This window comes from Suricata suricatta, chromosome 17 (genome assembly GCF_006229205.1).
Source record: "Suricata suricatta isolate VVHF042 chromosome 17, meerkat_22Aug2017_6uvM2_HiC, whole genome shotgun sequence".
Lineage (NCBI taxonomy): Eukaryota > Metazoa > Chordata > Mammalia > Carnivora > Herpestidae > Suricata > Suricata suricatta.
Window position 1 is genome coordinate 14,413,637 of NC_043716.1, and position 17,166 is coordinate 14,430,802.

General features: G+C 47.3%; 1 protein-coding gene across 1 annotated transcript; it reads left to right on the forward strand.

Annotated features, from left to right (window-relative positions):
• The first annotated feature begins 7,736 nt into the window (after positions 1-7,736).
• C17H17orf97 (chromosome 17 C17orf97 homolog) lies at positions 7,737-11,565 on the forward strand. Its single transcript, XM_029927574.1, has 2 exons — positions 7,737-8,035; positions 10,779-11,565. Exons 1-2 carry the CDS (start codon positions 7,831-7,833, stop codon positions 11,243-11,245), a joined length of 672 nt encoding a protein of 223 aa, XP_029783434.1. The 5' UTR covers positions 7,737-7,830; the 3' UTR covers positions 11,246-11,565.
• Positions 11,566-17,166: the final 5,601 nt, after the last annotated feature.

Consider the following 17,166-nt stretch of genomic DNA (forward strand, 5'->3'; position numbering starts at 1 on the left):
CTCAGCGGGGCTGGAGGGCAGTGAGGGAGGGGCCGCAGGTGCTAGCAAACCATTTATGCTGCTCTGCACTTCTCCACGAGCACTCTCTTGGCCTCTGTCCCGAATCAGCCTAAGTCACACTGCCTCATTCTGTTTCAGAAGCTCCCAGGGACTCCACCATATGGATACAGTGCAATTTATATAACTGGTTGTAGGGTTTTCCTTTGACTTTTTTTTTTTAATTTTTAGATAACATGAGGTATGAAGTGTGTAAAAAAGAAAACCACAGGTTCTAAATGGTGTTGCTTAGGCCAAGTCAGCTAACCAAGACTTCATGTCTAACCTAACTGCAGTTCCAACCCCCTAGGAATGTAACCTTTAACCAGTTAATATGGAATTTCCTGGTCAATACTAGGAAATATACTGATAGACCCCTTCCTCTCCCCTTAGGAGGGCAACGTTGCCTAAACAATGCATTTCTTGCTAATAATTTTCTCCCTTCCTCCCCTCCTTCCTTCCCTCCTTCCTCTCCTTCCTTTCTCTCCTTTCTTCCTCCCTCTCTCTGCCTTTAAAAACTTTTCTTTTGTTCAGCTCAGCTCAGCAGCACATCTACTTGCTAAATGGGATGCTGTCCAATTCACGAATAGAATAAGAAAGCCAATTAGATCTTCATATTAATTCAGTTGAATTTTTGTTATTTAACAAGGGAAAATCAGGAAGGGGCTGGAGTGAGTTATAAAAGGAGGAAAGATAAAGAGCAGACCTGCCCTTAACAGTTGCAAAGTCTGGGACGAGAGTGGAATTGGAGGCCCACATACCATATGTCTAAATATTAAAAGCTATAATTTAAATGGACATACTGTTAAATAAAATATGCACTATTTCCTACCTTGACAACCAGACCTCCATAACAATCTGTAAGGCTAGATTTAAATTTAAAATTTCAGGGCCTTTGGGGTTCTGCACCCAGCCCGTGGCCTGCCCACCCTTCTTCCCATTCCTGGCTCCATCCTGCACTGACAAGGTCCTTGAATGCATAGGTTTGGACACCTCGGTCAGCCTAGGAGTTTCCATCTATGCTGCCCTTGGCCTAGAGCTACTCCGGAGGATAGGGCCAGAGAAGAGGCCCAGATAGCTCCTACACGTGAGCTGGGGCTATTTGGGCAATAAAGTCCAAGGTGCCAAGGACTCAGATTATGGGCTAAGAGGGTGGGGGAGGGGCACCTGGGTAGCTTAGCTGGCTAAGCATCTGACTCTTGGTTTCAACTCAGGTCATGATCTCATAGTTCATGGGTTGGAGCCCCGCATCGGGCTCTGTGCTGACAGCACAGAGCCTGCTTGGCATTCTCTCCCTCCTGCTCTCTCTGCCCCTCCCTTGCTTGCATGCTCTCTCTCTTTCTCTCTCTCTCTCTCAAAATAAATAAATAAACTTAAAATAAAAACAAAATGATGGGAGAGAGGGACTAGGTGAGCAGGACCACTCGATTCCACAGACTTCCTGACTTTTGGGGAGACAGTTGGAGGAGAGTCCGAGCAGGGGCCCGTGAAGTACAAGACCCAGGGCAGGGTCTCCACTTGCCCAAGTCTAAGGTTGGTGCGACTGAAGAGTGGAAACTGCCTAGTAGCCTCGGGGAGAAAACTAACAGCATGGAGACAGTGGGCAGGGCAGAGCAGAGAGCGGGACCAGCAGCCCAGCCAGCTGGAGGGACGTGGCTCAGCCAGTAGCCGGAGGGGATAACGTCTCAAGCTCTCCATGACATGCCTGTGTCAGGGCTGGCCAAAGGGAAAACTTGATCCTTGTAAAGAAACCTCAGCTCTTACCCACTCAGAACACCACCAGCCAGTGCGACCAGGAGAACGTATGAACAAGGAAGCTGAAACAAGTAATGAAAATACTATCATCTATTCTGTTGGTCAGTGAACATTGTAAGACCAACTGCTTTCCTGCAAGAAATGTAGAACTGGGAATATGGATTGTGTCACCAGTAAGACCCCAAGACCCGACCCTTACTGCCCACCTGCATGCACCCACTCAGCTTTGTCCCACATTTCCTTTAAGCATCTTTCCAGCTTATTTTTAAGTAAACTCTACCCCCAATATGGGGCTCAAACTCAAGACCCCAGGATCAAGAGTCGCACGCTGTACTAACTGAACCAGCCAGGTGCCCGATTTCCAGCTTGTCTTTTAATTCAGGCAAAAGATCCTGCTGGCACAGCATCCTATGATAAAAACTGAAAAGACGAGGGGTACCTGGGTGGCTCAGTCTGTTAAGCGGCTGACTTCGGTTCAGGTCATGATCTTACAATTCGTGGGTTCGAGCCCTGCGTCAGGCTCTGTGCTGACAGCTCAGAGCCTGGAGCCTGCTTCGGATTCTGTGTCTCCCTCTCTCTCTGCCCCTCCCCTACTCACACTCTGTCTTTCAAAAATAAATAAATGTTAATTAAAAAAACAAACACCTGAAAGGAGGGCCCTGCCCACCCAGACCAGTTTGAGCTCACCCACAACTCACAACTGTGCAGACGGACCCCGGAGTAACCAGCCATTCTCTCTGCCTCAGTGTGATGTTAAAATATCCACCAAGAAGGAGCTGAACCTCAGTAATATAACATAGAATGTACGCATAGGCACTTTTCCTTGACCTTATGCCCCCCTCTGCCTAAAATGACACAACTCCTCTTTCTGAATATTCATCGTAACCCTAAACAAAAGAAACCCACACACTCCTGCTTGGGAAGTCATAGCTTCACAAGTTACAGTTTTGGAAGTTATTTATTCCCCATTATTTGCTGCAAATAAGGTTTCCTTTCTCTGACAACTCGACCTGGTAGAGTCTCTACCTGTAACTCACTAAGGAGGGAACTCACACTACTTGAGTTACAATTTCGGGCCCAACTCGGTGGCTAATTAACAGAGAGAGATTGAGCAAGTCACTGTGCATCTCTCTGATTCCCCATCTATCAAATTGGGATACACTTCCCCAATCTCTACTTGGAAGGACTTTTTGTGAACGTTCAAAATTGTATTCCTTTGCTGGAGGCGACTTTTCTCTTTCAAAGCTGACTGGCTGGCTCAACATAACCTCTATGCAACCTTCACTGAAATCAGGAATCGAAATGGTCACGCCGCCCGCCTCCTGCCAGATGAGCAGCCAGGCACGGAGGATCAGCTGCGAGGGAAGACATGCCAGCCTTTCTTGGAAAGGGAGAAGCCAGCCTTTCCAAGCACCTGTTCACAAGCACCCGGGGCAGAGTACCTGGAAAGCCAACCCTGACATCTCTACTAGCAGGTAATCATTTGCACAAAGGATCTCTGTCATTTACATTTCACTTAACTCCTAGGGACAAAAGCAGACAGGCAAAAGGCAGATTCAGTATGTACAGAGTTGCCAGGGTCTGAGAGGACTGAGAACATACATATAGAACAACAGAAGAGTCCTTCACAGAGTAATGTGTCCACACATGCCTGTGCGTGGATCAATACTAATGACTGTCATTACTGAGTCAATGAATGCCAAACTCAACAGATCTGATGCAATCCCCATCAAAATCCCAGCAGGCTATTTTGAAGAAATAAGACAAGATGATGTGAAAACATATATGGAAAAGCAAAGAACTCGGGAATAGTAAAAACAATCTTGAAAATGAGCAGAGCTGGAAGATGTACATTACCTGACATCAACATTTACTGTAAAGCTTACAATAACCAAGACAATGTGGTATCAGTGGAGGAGAGACAATTAGATCGATGGAACAGAGTCCAGAAATGGATTCATACATATACAGTTAGTTGATATATTTTTTTAAATGCCAAGTCAGGGAGCCTGGGTGGCTCAGTCAGTTAAGTGTCTGACTTCAGCTCAGGTCATGATCTCACAGTTTGTGGGTTCGTGATCATATCAGGTTCTGTGCTGACAGCTCAGAGCCTGGAGCCTGTTTCAGATTCTGTGTCTCCCTCTCTCTCTGCCCCTCCCCCACTCATGCTCTGTCTCTCTCTGTCTCGAAAATAAAATAAAATAAATAAATAAATTTTTTAAAATGCCAAGTCAAGTTAGTGAGGATAGAAATGTCTCTTCAATGAAAATTGCTGGGGAAAAAAAAGAGAAAGAAATTTGCTGAAACCATTGGAATTTCATTTAGAAAAAAAAATGAATCTTGACCCTTATCTGATCTTACTGACAAAATTAATTTGGGGTGTATCATGGACTTAACCTTAAACCCAGGAACCATAAAGCTTCTTGAAGAAAATAGAAGACTATCTTTGTGATTAGAAGTAAAGAAAGACCCCTTGGGCGGGATACTAAAGAAAAAAAAAACCTGATAAAATGGCTTCATCAGCATTTAAAATGTATGTTTTTTTTTTTTAATGTTTGTTTATTTTTGAGAGAGAAAGAGAGTGAGCACGCAGGAGAGGGACAGAGAGAGGGGGACAGAGGATCTCAAGCAGGCTCCACACTGACTTTGTGCTCAAATTCACAAACTGTGGGATCATGACCTGGCCCGAAGCTGGACACTTAACCCACTGAGCCACCCAGGTGCCCCATAATGTCTGCTTATCAAAAGACACTGAAAGACCCTCCCTGGTCAAGCTGACCCTAATGGAAAAAGACCAACCATTGTTTCAGTCTCCAACCCTTTTCTGCTTGAACAATCAAGGGTTGGGAAATTGAGCTCTGGGAGTCCTAAAATGTAACCCATAAATTATAACTTAACTCAGTCTGTTAAGTGTTCGGCATTGGCTCAGGTTGTGATCTCATGATTTGTGGGTTCCGGCCCCACGTCGGGCTCTGTGCTGACAGCTAGATCAGAGCCTGAAGCCTGTTTCAGATTCTGTGTCTCCCTCTCTCTGACCCTCCACTGCTCGCACTGTCTCTCTTTGTCTCTAAAAAAAGGTTACCTTGTTTTTCAAGATACTGTTGCAAGACCCCACCCTTTAACCGCAAAGTTCTCGCTTCTATGCACGTGCTTCTCCTCCTCTTCAGACCTATGATTGGTCACTTCACATCTCTCCTGAGACAAAGAACTCTAAAATTGATAGGTCTCTGCCAAATCTTACGTTTGTGTGTCAAAATATGATTGACAACTATAGAATGCTGTAAACTATGATCAATGACTTATTTTGTCTTGCCAAAGCCCTTAAAAACCCTGAGCTCCTGCTCAGCGTGTGCTCTCCTGAGGACTTCCCAACACTTGGGAGGGGCTGGTCAGCCAAACTAAAATAAAACCCATTCACCATCTCCGTTTGTGTCCATAGGTTTCACTCTCGGTGGCTTGCTTCAGGAGAGAAAGGTCTAACAACACTAATAAGAAAATAATCGATAAGCGGTGGACCTGGAAAAATATCTTTGCCCTCATATAACTGAGAAAGGATTTATATGCAAGACAGTAAAAAGCTCTTACAAATGGACACTAAAAATATAAACATTCCAATTACAAAATGGGAAAAGACTTCAACAAACACTTCACAAAGTAAGATACACAAATGGCCAATAAGCAGTTTAAAAAGTGTTCACTGAGGCTCCTGGGTGGCCCAGTCAGTTCAGCGTTTGGTTCTAGATTTCCGCTCTGGTCGTTAAAAAAAAAAAAAGTGCTCACCATCATTAGTCCTCAGGGAAATGGTACTTACAACCACAGAGAAATACGACTTCATACATCCTAGTAATAAGGGAGCATAAGGAGGGCAAAGCACAAGTTAGCACCCCCCTCCAGGTGTGGGACTTGTGCGATCCTCCTCTGGCCCTCCTGGCTGCCCAAGAACAAAGAAAAGTAAACAAAACAAATGATTAACCGATAGAGATCACAGTCATGCAGGACCTGAGTCTCCACCAGTTTACAAATGTCTTGGTAAATTACAAGAAAAAGGCAATCTTACCAATAGACTAATCTCCAGAAAGCTGTAGACTCAGTGTCCTGGAGCCCCAACATCACTCCTCCATATCGATGCGGGGAACAAAGGCAAGAAGGAAATGGCAGGTAAAATTAAATTTCCTTTTAACCTGCAGACCATTGACAAACACTTGAGGCAAATAGAACATAACATTTCTCTCCAGGAACGCCCTGTTGTTAATGCCCTACAGACTAGAGAGAGAACAACCTAAGCTAGACAATAGCAAGGCCTCTGGTATTTTAGGAGTCCTCTTTAGCATATCAAATTCCCTCCAAAGGTCTCCCTTTTGTCTTTACCTCCCCCAACGTACTAGTATATAATCAGTCACTCTTCACAACCCCAGCGCAGCTCTTCCTGCCCATGGGTCCTGTCCCCATGCGTTAATAAAATAACCTTTTTGCACCAATGACATCTTCAAGAATTCTTAGTTGTCAGCTCTGAACCCTAAAACCCCACCATCATCCCAAAACCTCATCACTAGACTGGCTAAAATCAAAGACTGAAGTTCCAGTTAACTATTCCTGCCTATCTTATTACCCCCAAACTTAGTTTTGTCAACAATTACAAATCATTTTATCTCTTACAACTTCTTTGGGTCAGGAACTTGGGATGGGCTTGGCTGGATGGAGCTGGCCTGCGTTGGGGGCTTTCTCCTGCTGTTGTAGTAGGAGGATGGCTGGATGTGGAAAGGTGGGGACTGGAGCAGCTGGGGCATCTCTCTCTCTCTCTCTCTCTCTCTCTCTCTCTCTCTCTCTCTCTCTCTCCACATAGTTTTACAGTCTCTCCATGTGGTCTAGTTTGGGCTTCTTCACAGTATGGCAGCCTCGAGGTGTCCGACTTCCTTCTGGTCGGCTGAGGTCGCCAAGGCTAACATGGACGCTGCCGATTACCTTGCAGTGCCTAGCTAAGAAGCCACAGCCTCTTCCATGGGTTCCAAGTGAGTCAGCCAACCCACCCAGATTGAAGGGGCATGGTTTTAGACTCTGTCTCTTGATGGGGAAGTGGTAGGATTCTAGAAGAGAACAGTGGGATGAGAGATACTACTGTAGTCATTTCTTGAAAATGCAATCTGTGGTGGATGAACCCCGGCAAGAAAAGCAGACAGATCACACCAGGCCTCATAAGCTACAGTAAAGTTCAGGGGTTTTTTACGTTTTTGTTTGTTTTTTGAGAGAGCACGCATGCGCAAGCCGGGGAGGGGCAAAGAGAGTGGTGGGACACAGGGCTGAAGCCGGCCCAGCGAGCCCGATCCGATCCGGGGCTGGAACTCTGGAACTGTGAGACCACGACCTAGAGTCTGAATAGACTCCCTCAACCGACTGTGGCACCCAGGCGCCCCTAAAGTTCAGTCTTGATAGGTATTTTGACAGGGACCCACTGAAGGGCTTTAAAACAAGAGAAATTTAGCCAAATGTCTCGAAAAGTTCATTACAGCAGGTGTGCGGCTAAAGAGTTTGTGAGGCCATTTAGAAGGTGGGTCCGGAAGTTCAAGTGCCTGGCATGACCGTTGAGTCCAGCCTAGGTGAGGGCACAGGGAGAGTGTCGAGGAAGGAGGTTTCTGCCCGTCCAGCCGTTCTGTTCGAGGAGAACCATGCAGAAACAGGTTTCTTTGAGACGCGTTGGGCTTGCAAGCCCAGGATGGACGTACCGAGACTGGAACTTGGGAGATAAAAATTTAGCAGACAACCAACAGCATTTTAAAAGGCACAGAAGCGAACGTGCGCCTCAGCCCAGGCTTTAGAATCTCTCCTCCAGGACGCACCTTCGACGAGGTCGCACACAGACTGAAAGGCGCATGCGCACACCTGCGCCCCTGGGCGGGGCCCCTTTCCGCTTGCGCACGCGCGGAGTGCGGCGGTCGCCATGGAGACGCGTGGCCCTGGTCTGGCGCCTAGCTCCTGCGGCCGTGGGCTCAGCGGCAGCGGGTCTTGGGCTGTCCTGGGCGCAGGTGACGGCCGGGAGGGCGGATGGACTGCAACGGGACCACGGCGTCGGGGTACGGCGAAGAGGGCGAGGGCGACGACGAGGAGGTGGAGGAGGAGCGAGAGGGTGGCGCTGCGAGCTTGCAGAGAGCCAAACTGCCCCCAATCGCTGGCAAAGCCTCAGAACTGAGCAAACGGAAGGTGAAGAAGAAAAAGAAGAAGAAGACCAAAGGGTCGGGCAAGGGGGACGGTAAGAGGAGCAGATAGCGCGGCGGCCTCAGCTCCCGTGCCAGAGTTTCTTCTCCACTCCTCACAAAGATCCTACATCTACTTGCAGGACACCACTTCAGACCAGAAACAGAACTCACCAGTCCCAAGCAGAGGTCCTCCCACTTAACGCAACACAGTGATGCACCGGCCCTGCCCATAAAAACCATACATGTCCACAGAGACCTCAAATCCTGCATGGAGAATTCTCAACATCCATAGGGACCGTCTACCCCATAGAGATCCCCAACATCCCCAGCGATATTCCCACAGAGCCTCCCAGCTCCACCCACCAACTCAGCTTTGCCCAGACACCCTCTCAATTTCCTGATCCCTCAGCTGAAACTCATAATCTTAAGTAGCCACACCTTGCCCACAGAAATTTCAAGCCCTCCTACAGGAATCCCCTCATCTTCACACACACACACACACACACACACACACACACACACACACACACTTTCCTCAATCCTAAGATACTAAGACACTAGTGACCAACATGCAGAGAAACACAGGCTTTTGCCTTCTGTCTAATGCGTTCGGGGCACCTGCCCTCTAGATGTTAGATGTCCTGTAAATGCATATAAAGTATCTTTCCTGCACAGACTGTCTTCTGCCACCACCCCCTTAGCCAGGGCCAGCCATCAGCCGTGCAGACACCCTCACGCCAGTCACTGCTGCATACTCTTATAATCGCCAACTCCCTCAACAAGCACCCTCGTATATCATTATTACCAACAAATAAAACTAAAGTGCAGATACCCCATCAGGCACACCCCTTCCCAGCCTACACATACATATGTGTCTTCTGCTACACACTCGCATGCATAAACCCCACCCCACCCCCGACACTTCCTGGACACATGCAACCGGATGCACTCAGGTTCTCGGTCTTTTTTTTTTTTAATGCTTATTTATATTTGAAAGAGACAGAGAAGGAGAGAGAGACAGACAGACAGCATGAGCGAGCGAGCGAGAGAGAGAGAGAGAGAGAGAGATGAAGACAGAATCTGAAGCAGGCTCAGGCTCTGAGCAGTCAGCATAGAGCCCGATGCGGGGCTCGAACTCACAAGCTGTGAGATCATGCCCTGAGCTGAAGTCGGACGCTTAACCAACAGGGCTGCCTAGGTGCCCCCAGCTTCTCCAGTCTTGTGGACACCTCACATACACACATACCAACACCTGCCACAATCCCACAGGCTACCTGTATGTCATGAATTTCCTCTCCCAGAACCACCCATCCCCCTGATTTCTCAAAAGAGACACTGAGCACCCACTTTATGGAGAATGCAACGGTGACACAGAAGGCACCTGCCTTTGAGTGCTAACTCTCCAGTGTCACTTGTGTGGTCCCCCCCTGGGGCTCTGCTGGTCAGAGAGGCAGCTCTCCTTCATCCTGGCACAGCAGCCCTGACCTGCAGCATGGTTAGTCCTTGGTTCAAGTTCCTGGGCCCTGGCCCACCGCACGCAAAGCTGGCACCACTGGCAGGCAGGAAGCAGAAGGAGTGGCAGCCTTCCCCGTGTCACCCTTGTATTCGGGGAGGGAGCCACGGGAAGATTATGATGACTTCTTCGAATGGAATCTTCATTGAAGGGCAAGAAAGAAATTCTGGAGTTTAGGTCGAAAGCCCCATGTGTATCTCCAAAACCAAATTGGGAAACCTCATCTTTTTGGCTTAGTTTCTGACTCTAGACATTGTAGTGGCATGTAACTCTTATCGTCAGCAGGGGACGCCAACTTGTTTTTGAGGAGTAGGAAGATACAAAAATGTCCAGACGGAATTTTTTTTTATTTTCTCTTTTTTGGGAGGGATTTCTGCCTCCCCAAAAGTAGAAGGATGAGCTGATGAAGACCCACAACTTAAAGTATTTTATATGAGTGTTCTACAATTCAGAAATGCTATTAATATAAGAAATATCAGAACAAGGCATGAAGCAGAAGTATTTCCTGGTTTGTCATAATATTGCTTTATGCACAGTCAGACGTAGGGAGCTTCTGTGTTGGTTCTCCATTTCTCCCATCATGAAGAAGTCTGGACTAGGGGTAGAGTCATAGACTCCTGGGACTGGAGGGTACCTCAGTGTACGTAGGGCATGAATGGCATGGTGGAAAGACCAGCGTGCTGGGAGTCAGGCCTGTGTTCAAATCCTGGCCCTGTCACTCATGTGACATTGCTTGAGTTAGACTTCTTTTTTTTTAAGTATTTATTTATTTATTTATTTATTTAGAGAGAGAAAGAGCACAGGTAGGGTAGGGGCAGAGACAGAGAGAGAGAGAAAAGGGAGAGAGAGAATCCCAAACTGGCTCCGTGCAGTCAGCGCAGAGCCTATTACAGGGCTTGAACTCACAAACCGTGAGCTCATGACCTGAGCCAAATCAAGGGTCTGACGCTTAATGGCCTGAGCCACCCAGGTGCCCCGTTCAATCAGACTTCTGGAGTCTCAGTTTCCTCACCTGGAAAATGGGCTGATAGCCATTATCCAGAGGACCTGGCCTATAGTATGTGCTCAATAAATGGTTCCTCCTCACTCCAAAATGACCTGACGGAAAGCATAGAGCCACTGGGTGTGTACAAGGTTGGTTGGGCTTGGCTAGCTGAGCCCTAGGTTCCCAGGGGCCTCCTCCCCTTACATCTTTGGTGACTTGGGCATCACAACCGAGCAGGCGGAGGGCACGCAGCAGCCCGAACGATGAACAACGCTAACACCTTTCATCTGCTCAGCAGATAAGCATCGGAGTCGAAGCCTGAAGAATCAGCAGCTGTCCTCTTCCTTCCAAGACATCTTAAGTCCTGGCAGAGATCATGGCCCGAGGCCAGAGCGCAAGGTGGACAAAGCTGAGGGCAAGCCCGGGCCCCCTTACTCCTCCACCCGAAGTCTCTGCCCTGTCGCCGAGATGGAAGAGCACCTCTCGAAGCAGGTCAACGAAAGCCTGCGCTGGGACGGCATGCTCGCCGACCCGGAGGCCGAGAAAGAAAGGATTCGCATATATAAACTGAACCGGAGGAAGCGGTACCGGGTCTTGGCCCTGACGGGCTTCCACCCTGACGCATGCGCAGAGGAGAGCCCCGGGAGCCGCCCCTGCCTCTCGGATAAAGACCGCAGCCCCGACGGCAGGAAAGCCGACCGCCCAGGTCCCTTCCTCGAAGGCACCGCCGCTCCCTCTGACGTGGCTGCGGCTCTGCCAGACTGACCATCCAACCCCGACGCCCCCCCCCCCCGCCCCCGGCTTGCCCCCCGTCCTCACCACAGGTTTACGTGTTAAAAAAAGAATAATAAAAGGAAATCAGAGCTCCGTCTGAAGGAAGCGGACGTCCGCTGTGTCCAGGTCGGCCTCTCTGCTTCCGCCAGGGCGCCTTGAACAGCCGGAGAAGCCGCCGCCCGTAACCTCAGCAGTGTGATGACACAGCTGCTGCAGGACATGTTTCCCTCCGCTACGCTCGCATCTCTTACTTAATTTCTCATCGCAGATGTCTGTAATCTTTCTCTCGGAAATAGAAAGTGTGTAGATGATCTCAGTTCTAAATCTTAAGCTAATGTACCGGGTAAAACACAGCATGCTTCTGTAGGCCCAAGAAAAGCGCCCCAAATATCCTGGAGCCTTTTTTTTTTTTTTTAATTATACACACTCCCTGCCCTCATGTGGTCATCAAAATAACTGAGTTCCATAACTCCATCCCTGGGAGATAATTATGAGAGGTCTCCAAAGGAATATTCTTTCTAAATATGGTCCTCCCGGAGAGCAAATTGCTGGTTGCCAGAGTTGGGAGGGGGTGGGGGTGGGGGAAATGGTTGAAGGGCCCCAACTGCACAGTGATGGATGGTAAGCAGACTTGTGGACTTGTGGTGGTGATCACTTTGTAGTGTGGGCAAACACTGAATTATAATGTACACCTGGAACATCAGTAATGTTATATACCAATTTTACACACTTAAAAAAATGTATATATATAGTCCTCTAATCCCTTAAACGGGATTTTAAGCAAACTTCTGGACCATTAAAAAGGCCTTACTATTCTGTTTGTCCTAAATTAATATTCTTCCCTAGCACAGATACTTATTGAGTGAGGACCATGTTTTGGGCTTGTTTGGGTTCCCCAGAAGCAGACCCTGAAACAAGGAAGGTGGGGGGTATTAATTTCCTGGCATTTCCAACCTGCCCAACGTGTGGGTCTAGAGGCCTTGCTTCAGCTGGGGGTGCAGGGATCACCCTCAGACACAAAGATGCAGACCCAGCTTTCCGAGGGATAGGGTAGTTTCTGAGCAGCATAGTGTAGGGCCCAAGACAGTCAGAGCAGAGGTCAAGATCAGGTCCCTGCCTTCCGGGGAATTAAAGATCTGCAGTGTACTGGGGCGGGGAGGTGAAAGCCAATACAAAACATCACAATACTTTTCTGAAAGTTAAGCGAAAGTGGTCATCTGGGTCCCTGTTAGCCCCAGCTGACCGAGCAGCCCCCTTCCCGCCTTTGCTGAGATGGCTGCTTACAGAGTTTTCCCATTTGGAAGAGGCCTGTCCTCCCCTGGAGAGCCCCCCTGCAGGGGCCCTCAGACAGACAGCAATGGCCCTCTCTGTGTTGCCGTCCAGGTCGAAGGGCACCCATGGAGTCAAGTGAAGAGGAACAAGGGCTTTGGCGCAGCCCCAAGGGGAGGAGGAGAGGCACACATGTTAACGCTCAGCCACAGGACCTTGCCCAACACCCCCGAGCTCAAGGTAAAGCCAGCAGAAGGTGGGAAGCTGGGCTGCACCTCCTGTGGCCTCCGGGTCAACCAGAGTGGCTGGGAGCGCTGTGCATGGAAGGGTCTGTGGCCTCAGGATGCCTTGGTTGCTTTGCATTGTTTTCTTTCCATGGGTGATGAGAGTGGGAGTGGCCGGGGGTCCCTTTTCTGCTATGAGATAGTCTGACATAGTGGTGAAAATGATGAGTTCCCACATCAGAGCTGAATTCCTCTCTTTCCCACTATATGTGCTGTGTCACCTCAGGCCAATTGAGTGGCCTCTCCAAGCATGAGTTACCAGATCTGGGAAGAGGGATGCAGATACCTACCTCAATGCCTCGAGAACCACATGCAGTAATTACACAAAGCATTTAGCAAGCGCCTCACCCCTAGGAAGCACACAGTCCACAGTAAGAGTTTTGAGCACTGATAACTTTGGGTGGGGGAGCCCCGCAGCTGGTGGAGAGACCGTCCTGGTGATGGCATGGAGCTCACCTCATCGAAGTGTGAGCTTCACAGAGAAACGGGGATTCAGTGGCTGGCCCGTTCAAAGAAACCACAAAACAAATTTCTGGGGTGCAGACAAGAGGGAATGTGGGAGGAACGAAGCCAGGATCTCAACGTCTGGTGTTTTGGGGGCCTTGAGGCTGAACAAAAAAGTGCCACCTTGGAACTTGGTGGCACTTTTATTACGAAGTGGTGTTCCATTGTATGATTATACGCCACAGACATTTCAGTCACTGTTAAATGGACAGACACTGCAGTCACTTCATACGGCAGTTGTGAATAAAACTGTCACAAATGTGCTCCTTTTTGGACTTGTTTTCATTTCTCTCGGATAACTATCTCCTGGTGTCTCACTGAGGTTTTATTCGGCATTTCCCTGACACCTAATGATGTCGAACACCTTTTCATGTGCTCATTTTACATCCATGTGTCTTCCTTTGTGAAGTGTCTGTTCAAGTCCCTTGGCCAGTTTTTAAAAAATGTATATTTTTTAAAGTTTATTTTTGAGAGGGAGAGTGTGCAAGCAGGGGAGGAGCAAAGAGAGAAGAGAGAATCCCGAGCAGGCTCTGCACTGCCAGGGGCAGTGGGGCTTGAACCCACAAACTGTGAGATCATGACCTGAATTGAAATCAAGGCTCTGACACTCAGCTGACTGAGCCCCACAGGTGCCTCCCCCTTGCCCATTTTTGACAGGGTTGTTCATCTCTTAATGTTGTCTTATAGGAGCTTTTTGTATATTTTGCATGTAAGTCCTTTGTCAGGTGTAAATCTTTTTTTCAGTGTGTGGATTACCTTTCATTTTCTTAAAGGAGTCTTTGAAGAATAGAAGTTTATAGATATTGAGAGTTTGGTATTATCTTTTCTTCAGATTTTCTTTCATTGTGTCAGTTTGGTAAGATAAGTTTGTTGTCAGATTCATTGGCATAAAGTTGTTCCTGGTATTGCCTTAGTACGCTTTTGGTGCCCGGGGGGGGTCTCTGTGTAATCATGACCTTGGTAATTTGTGCTATGTCTTGATCAGACTAGCTAAGGTTTATCAGTTTTTCCAAAGAATCAAAATTTTGTTTTTAAAATGTTCACAATTATTTATCTGGTTCGATTTCATTATTATTGAATCATTATTATTTCCTCTTTCCTCTTACTTCGGGTTTAATTTGCTCATCTTTTTCTAGCTGCTTAAGCTGGAAATCTCCGTAAGCGGGGTGGCAGGGGTGCAGGCTGCTCCACGCAGTTACTAATAATTGGAGTTACTTCAGGGTCCCCTTTTCGTTCTTTTAGCCTTCTGACATCTGTGCGATCAGTCCTCTGTATGAAATCCTCTCTGCTGGCGATATCTAGTATTATTTGGGCCTTGCTGACTGGACTCTGACTGTCACACACAGGTTATACTAGCATTTCTTAACGTGCATTCAAAAAACAGTAGTCCTATGTTTTTTAGTCCTTCATTAGTCCATGAAATGTTCACAGGTCCTCTGGTCCAAGGAGTCTGGAAAATGCTACATGCTAGATTTTCCCTATTGAAGATTCTCCATCCACATTATCGTATTAAAGGCTAGAGTAGTTTGTTATACCACAAATATTGACTCCTCGCCACATTCATGGGGGCAGTATGGTTCCCTGACCCACTGATGTTACGGTTGACCATGCAACTTGCTTTGGCCAACAAAACATGTGTGAAGGTGACTGGGTGGCAGTTCCTAGTGCAAACTTTAAGAGGTTTTGTAGGGGCGCCTGGGCGGCTCAGTCGGTTAAGCCTCCAACTTCGGCTCAGGTCAGATCTCACGTTCGTGGGTTCGAGCCCCGCGTCAGGCTCTGTGCTGACAGCTAGCTCTGAGCCTGGAGCCTGCTTCCGGTTCTGTGTCTCCTTCTCTCTCTGCCCCTCCCCCTCTCATGCTCTGTCTCTCTCTGTATCAAAAATAAATAAAACATTAAAGAAAATTTAAAAAAAAGAGGTTTTGTATGTTTCTACTTGCTCCTCTGGGATCTTTTGACCTTTTGCATGAGCAGAAGCTGCCCCAGACAACCTCTTTAGCCTGCCTCAGAGACAAGTGGAATGAACCTGAACTCAACAGCTAGCTTTGGGAAGAACTGCCCTATCAGACCTATAAACTTTTACGCAAGAAATGAATGCTGCCGTGTGCCACTGTGATTTTGTGGTTGGTGAGCAGCAAAAGCTGGCCGATGCGGGTGTTCTAAACACTGGTGGTTTTTTGTTTTTATGTTTACTTATTTTTGAGAGAGAGAGTGCTAGCGGAAGAGGGGCAGAGAGAGAGGCAGACACAGAATCCAAAGCAGGCTCCAGGCTCTGGGCTGTCAGCACAGAGCCCGATGTGGGGCCCGAACCCACAAACTGTGAGATAATGACCTGAGCTGAAGTTGGATGCTTAACTGACTGAACCACTCAGGTGCCCCACTGATGCAGGTGTTCTAAGAAGCCCTGCAATAAACGTATTTGGCATTTTCAGCTTTTCATTTTCCTAAACTTTTTAAAAATGTTTATTTATTTTGAGAGAGAGAGAATGAGCGAGCAGGGAAGGGGCAGAGAGAGAGAGGGAGAGAGAGAATCCCAAGCAAGCTCCGTGCTGTCAGCACAGACAGAGCCCAACGTGGGGCTCGATCTCACAAACTGTTGAGATGATGATCTGAGCTGAAACCAAGAGTTGGAAGCTTAAGTGACTGAGCCGCCCAGCACACCTTCCCAAACTTATTTGAACATAGAACCTTATTTTATTCCATAGAAAGCACTTTGGGGAATAATGTTATGAACAAAACACTTTTTTTTTTTAAACAAAACTTTGTAATGATTCTACTCTTAAAAAAAGTATTAGAATTTTGCAGGCCACCTAGGTGGCTCAGTTGGTTAGGCATCCAACTTTGGCTCAGGTCATGACCTCATGGTTCGTGGGTTTGAGCCCCGCATCAGGCTCTGTGCTGTCAGCACAGCCTGCTTCTCATTCTATTTCCCTCTCTCTCTCTGTCCCTCCCCTGCTTGTGCGCTCTCTCTCTCAAAAACAAAACATTAAAAAATTTTTGGAAAAGAGGCATTTTTTGCAATATGATTTGTTACCTAATCAATACAGTCATCCATTTTTCACATTTCTGGGAAGTATACCGAAAAGTCTTCCTAAGATTTATCGTATTATTAAGGGCACCTGGGTGACTCAGTCAGTTAAGTATCTGACTCTTGGTTTCGGGCTTAGGTCATGATCTCACGGTTTCTTGAGTTTGAGCCCCGCATCGCGCTCTGTGCTGGCAGCGCAGAGTCTGCTTGGGACTCTCTCTCTCCCTCTCTCTGCCCCTCCCCTGCTCAAAATGTCTCTGTCTCTCAAAAATAAATAAACTTTAAAAAATGTTAAAGAAAAAAGATTTGTCATATTATTAATTACACGATACCAGCTTAATCTGAAATGCTCAGAAAGGTATTGAGGGAAAATTGAAACATTCTTAATCTCAGCACGTATTTGCTTCTCTCTCTCCACACACACAGACACACACAATTATAGCTTTAATCTTACACACTTTAAATATTTTTCCAACAAAACTAGAACTGCTATTAGCTCATTCATTTTATGGGAAACTTACGCTATATAACCTAAGTGGCAATATTAGTTCTTGTTTCATCCCTACCAGCCAAATTAGACCTCATTTCTGTTAAAAAGAGACTTTACATATATGTATATGATATGATAATATATAAATGATAATGTGCGATCCCGGACATACTTGAGTTGTAACTCTACGACTAACAGAGTCTTGCCGTGACTTTGACACTTGAATGAAATGCCTTCACATGTCCTATCAACTCTCTTTCCTTATCAACACTTTGCCCGCAGGGACTTTCCTTCAGGGAAGACAACAGTCTGAGATGAAGAGATGGCGGGTATTAAATGA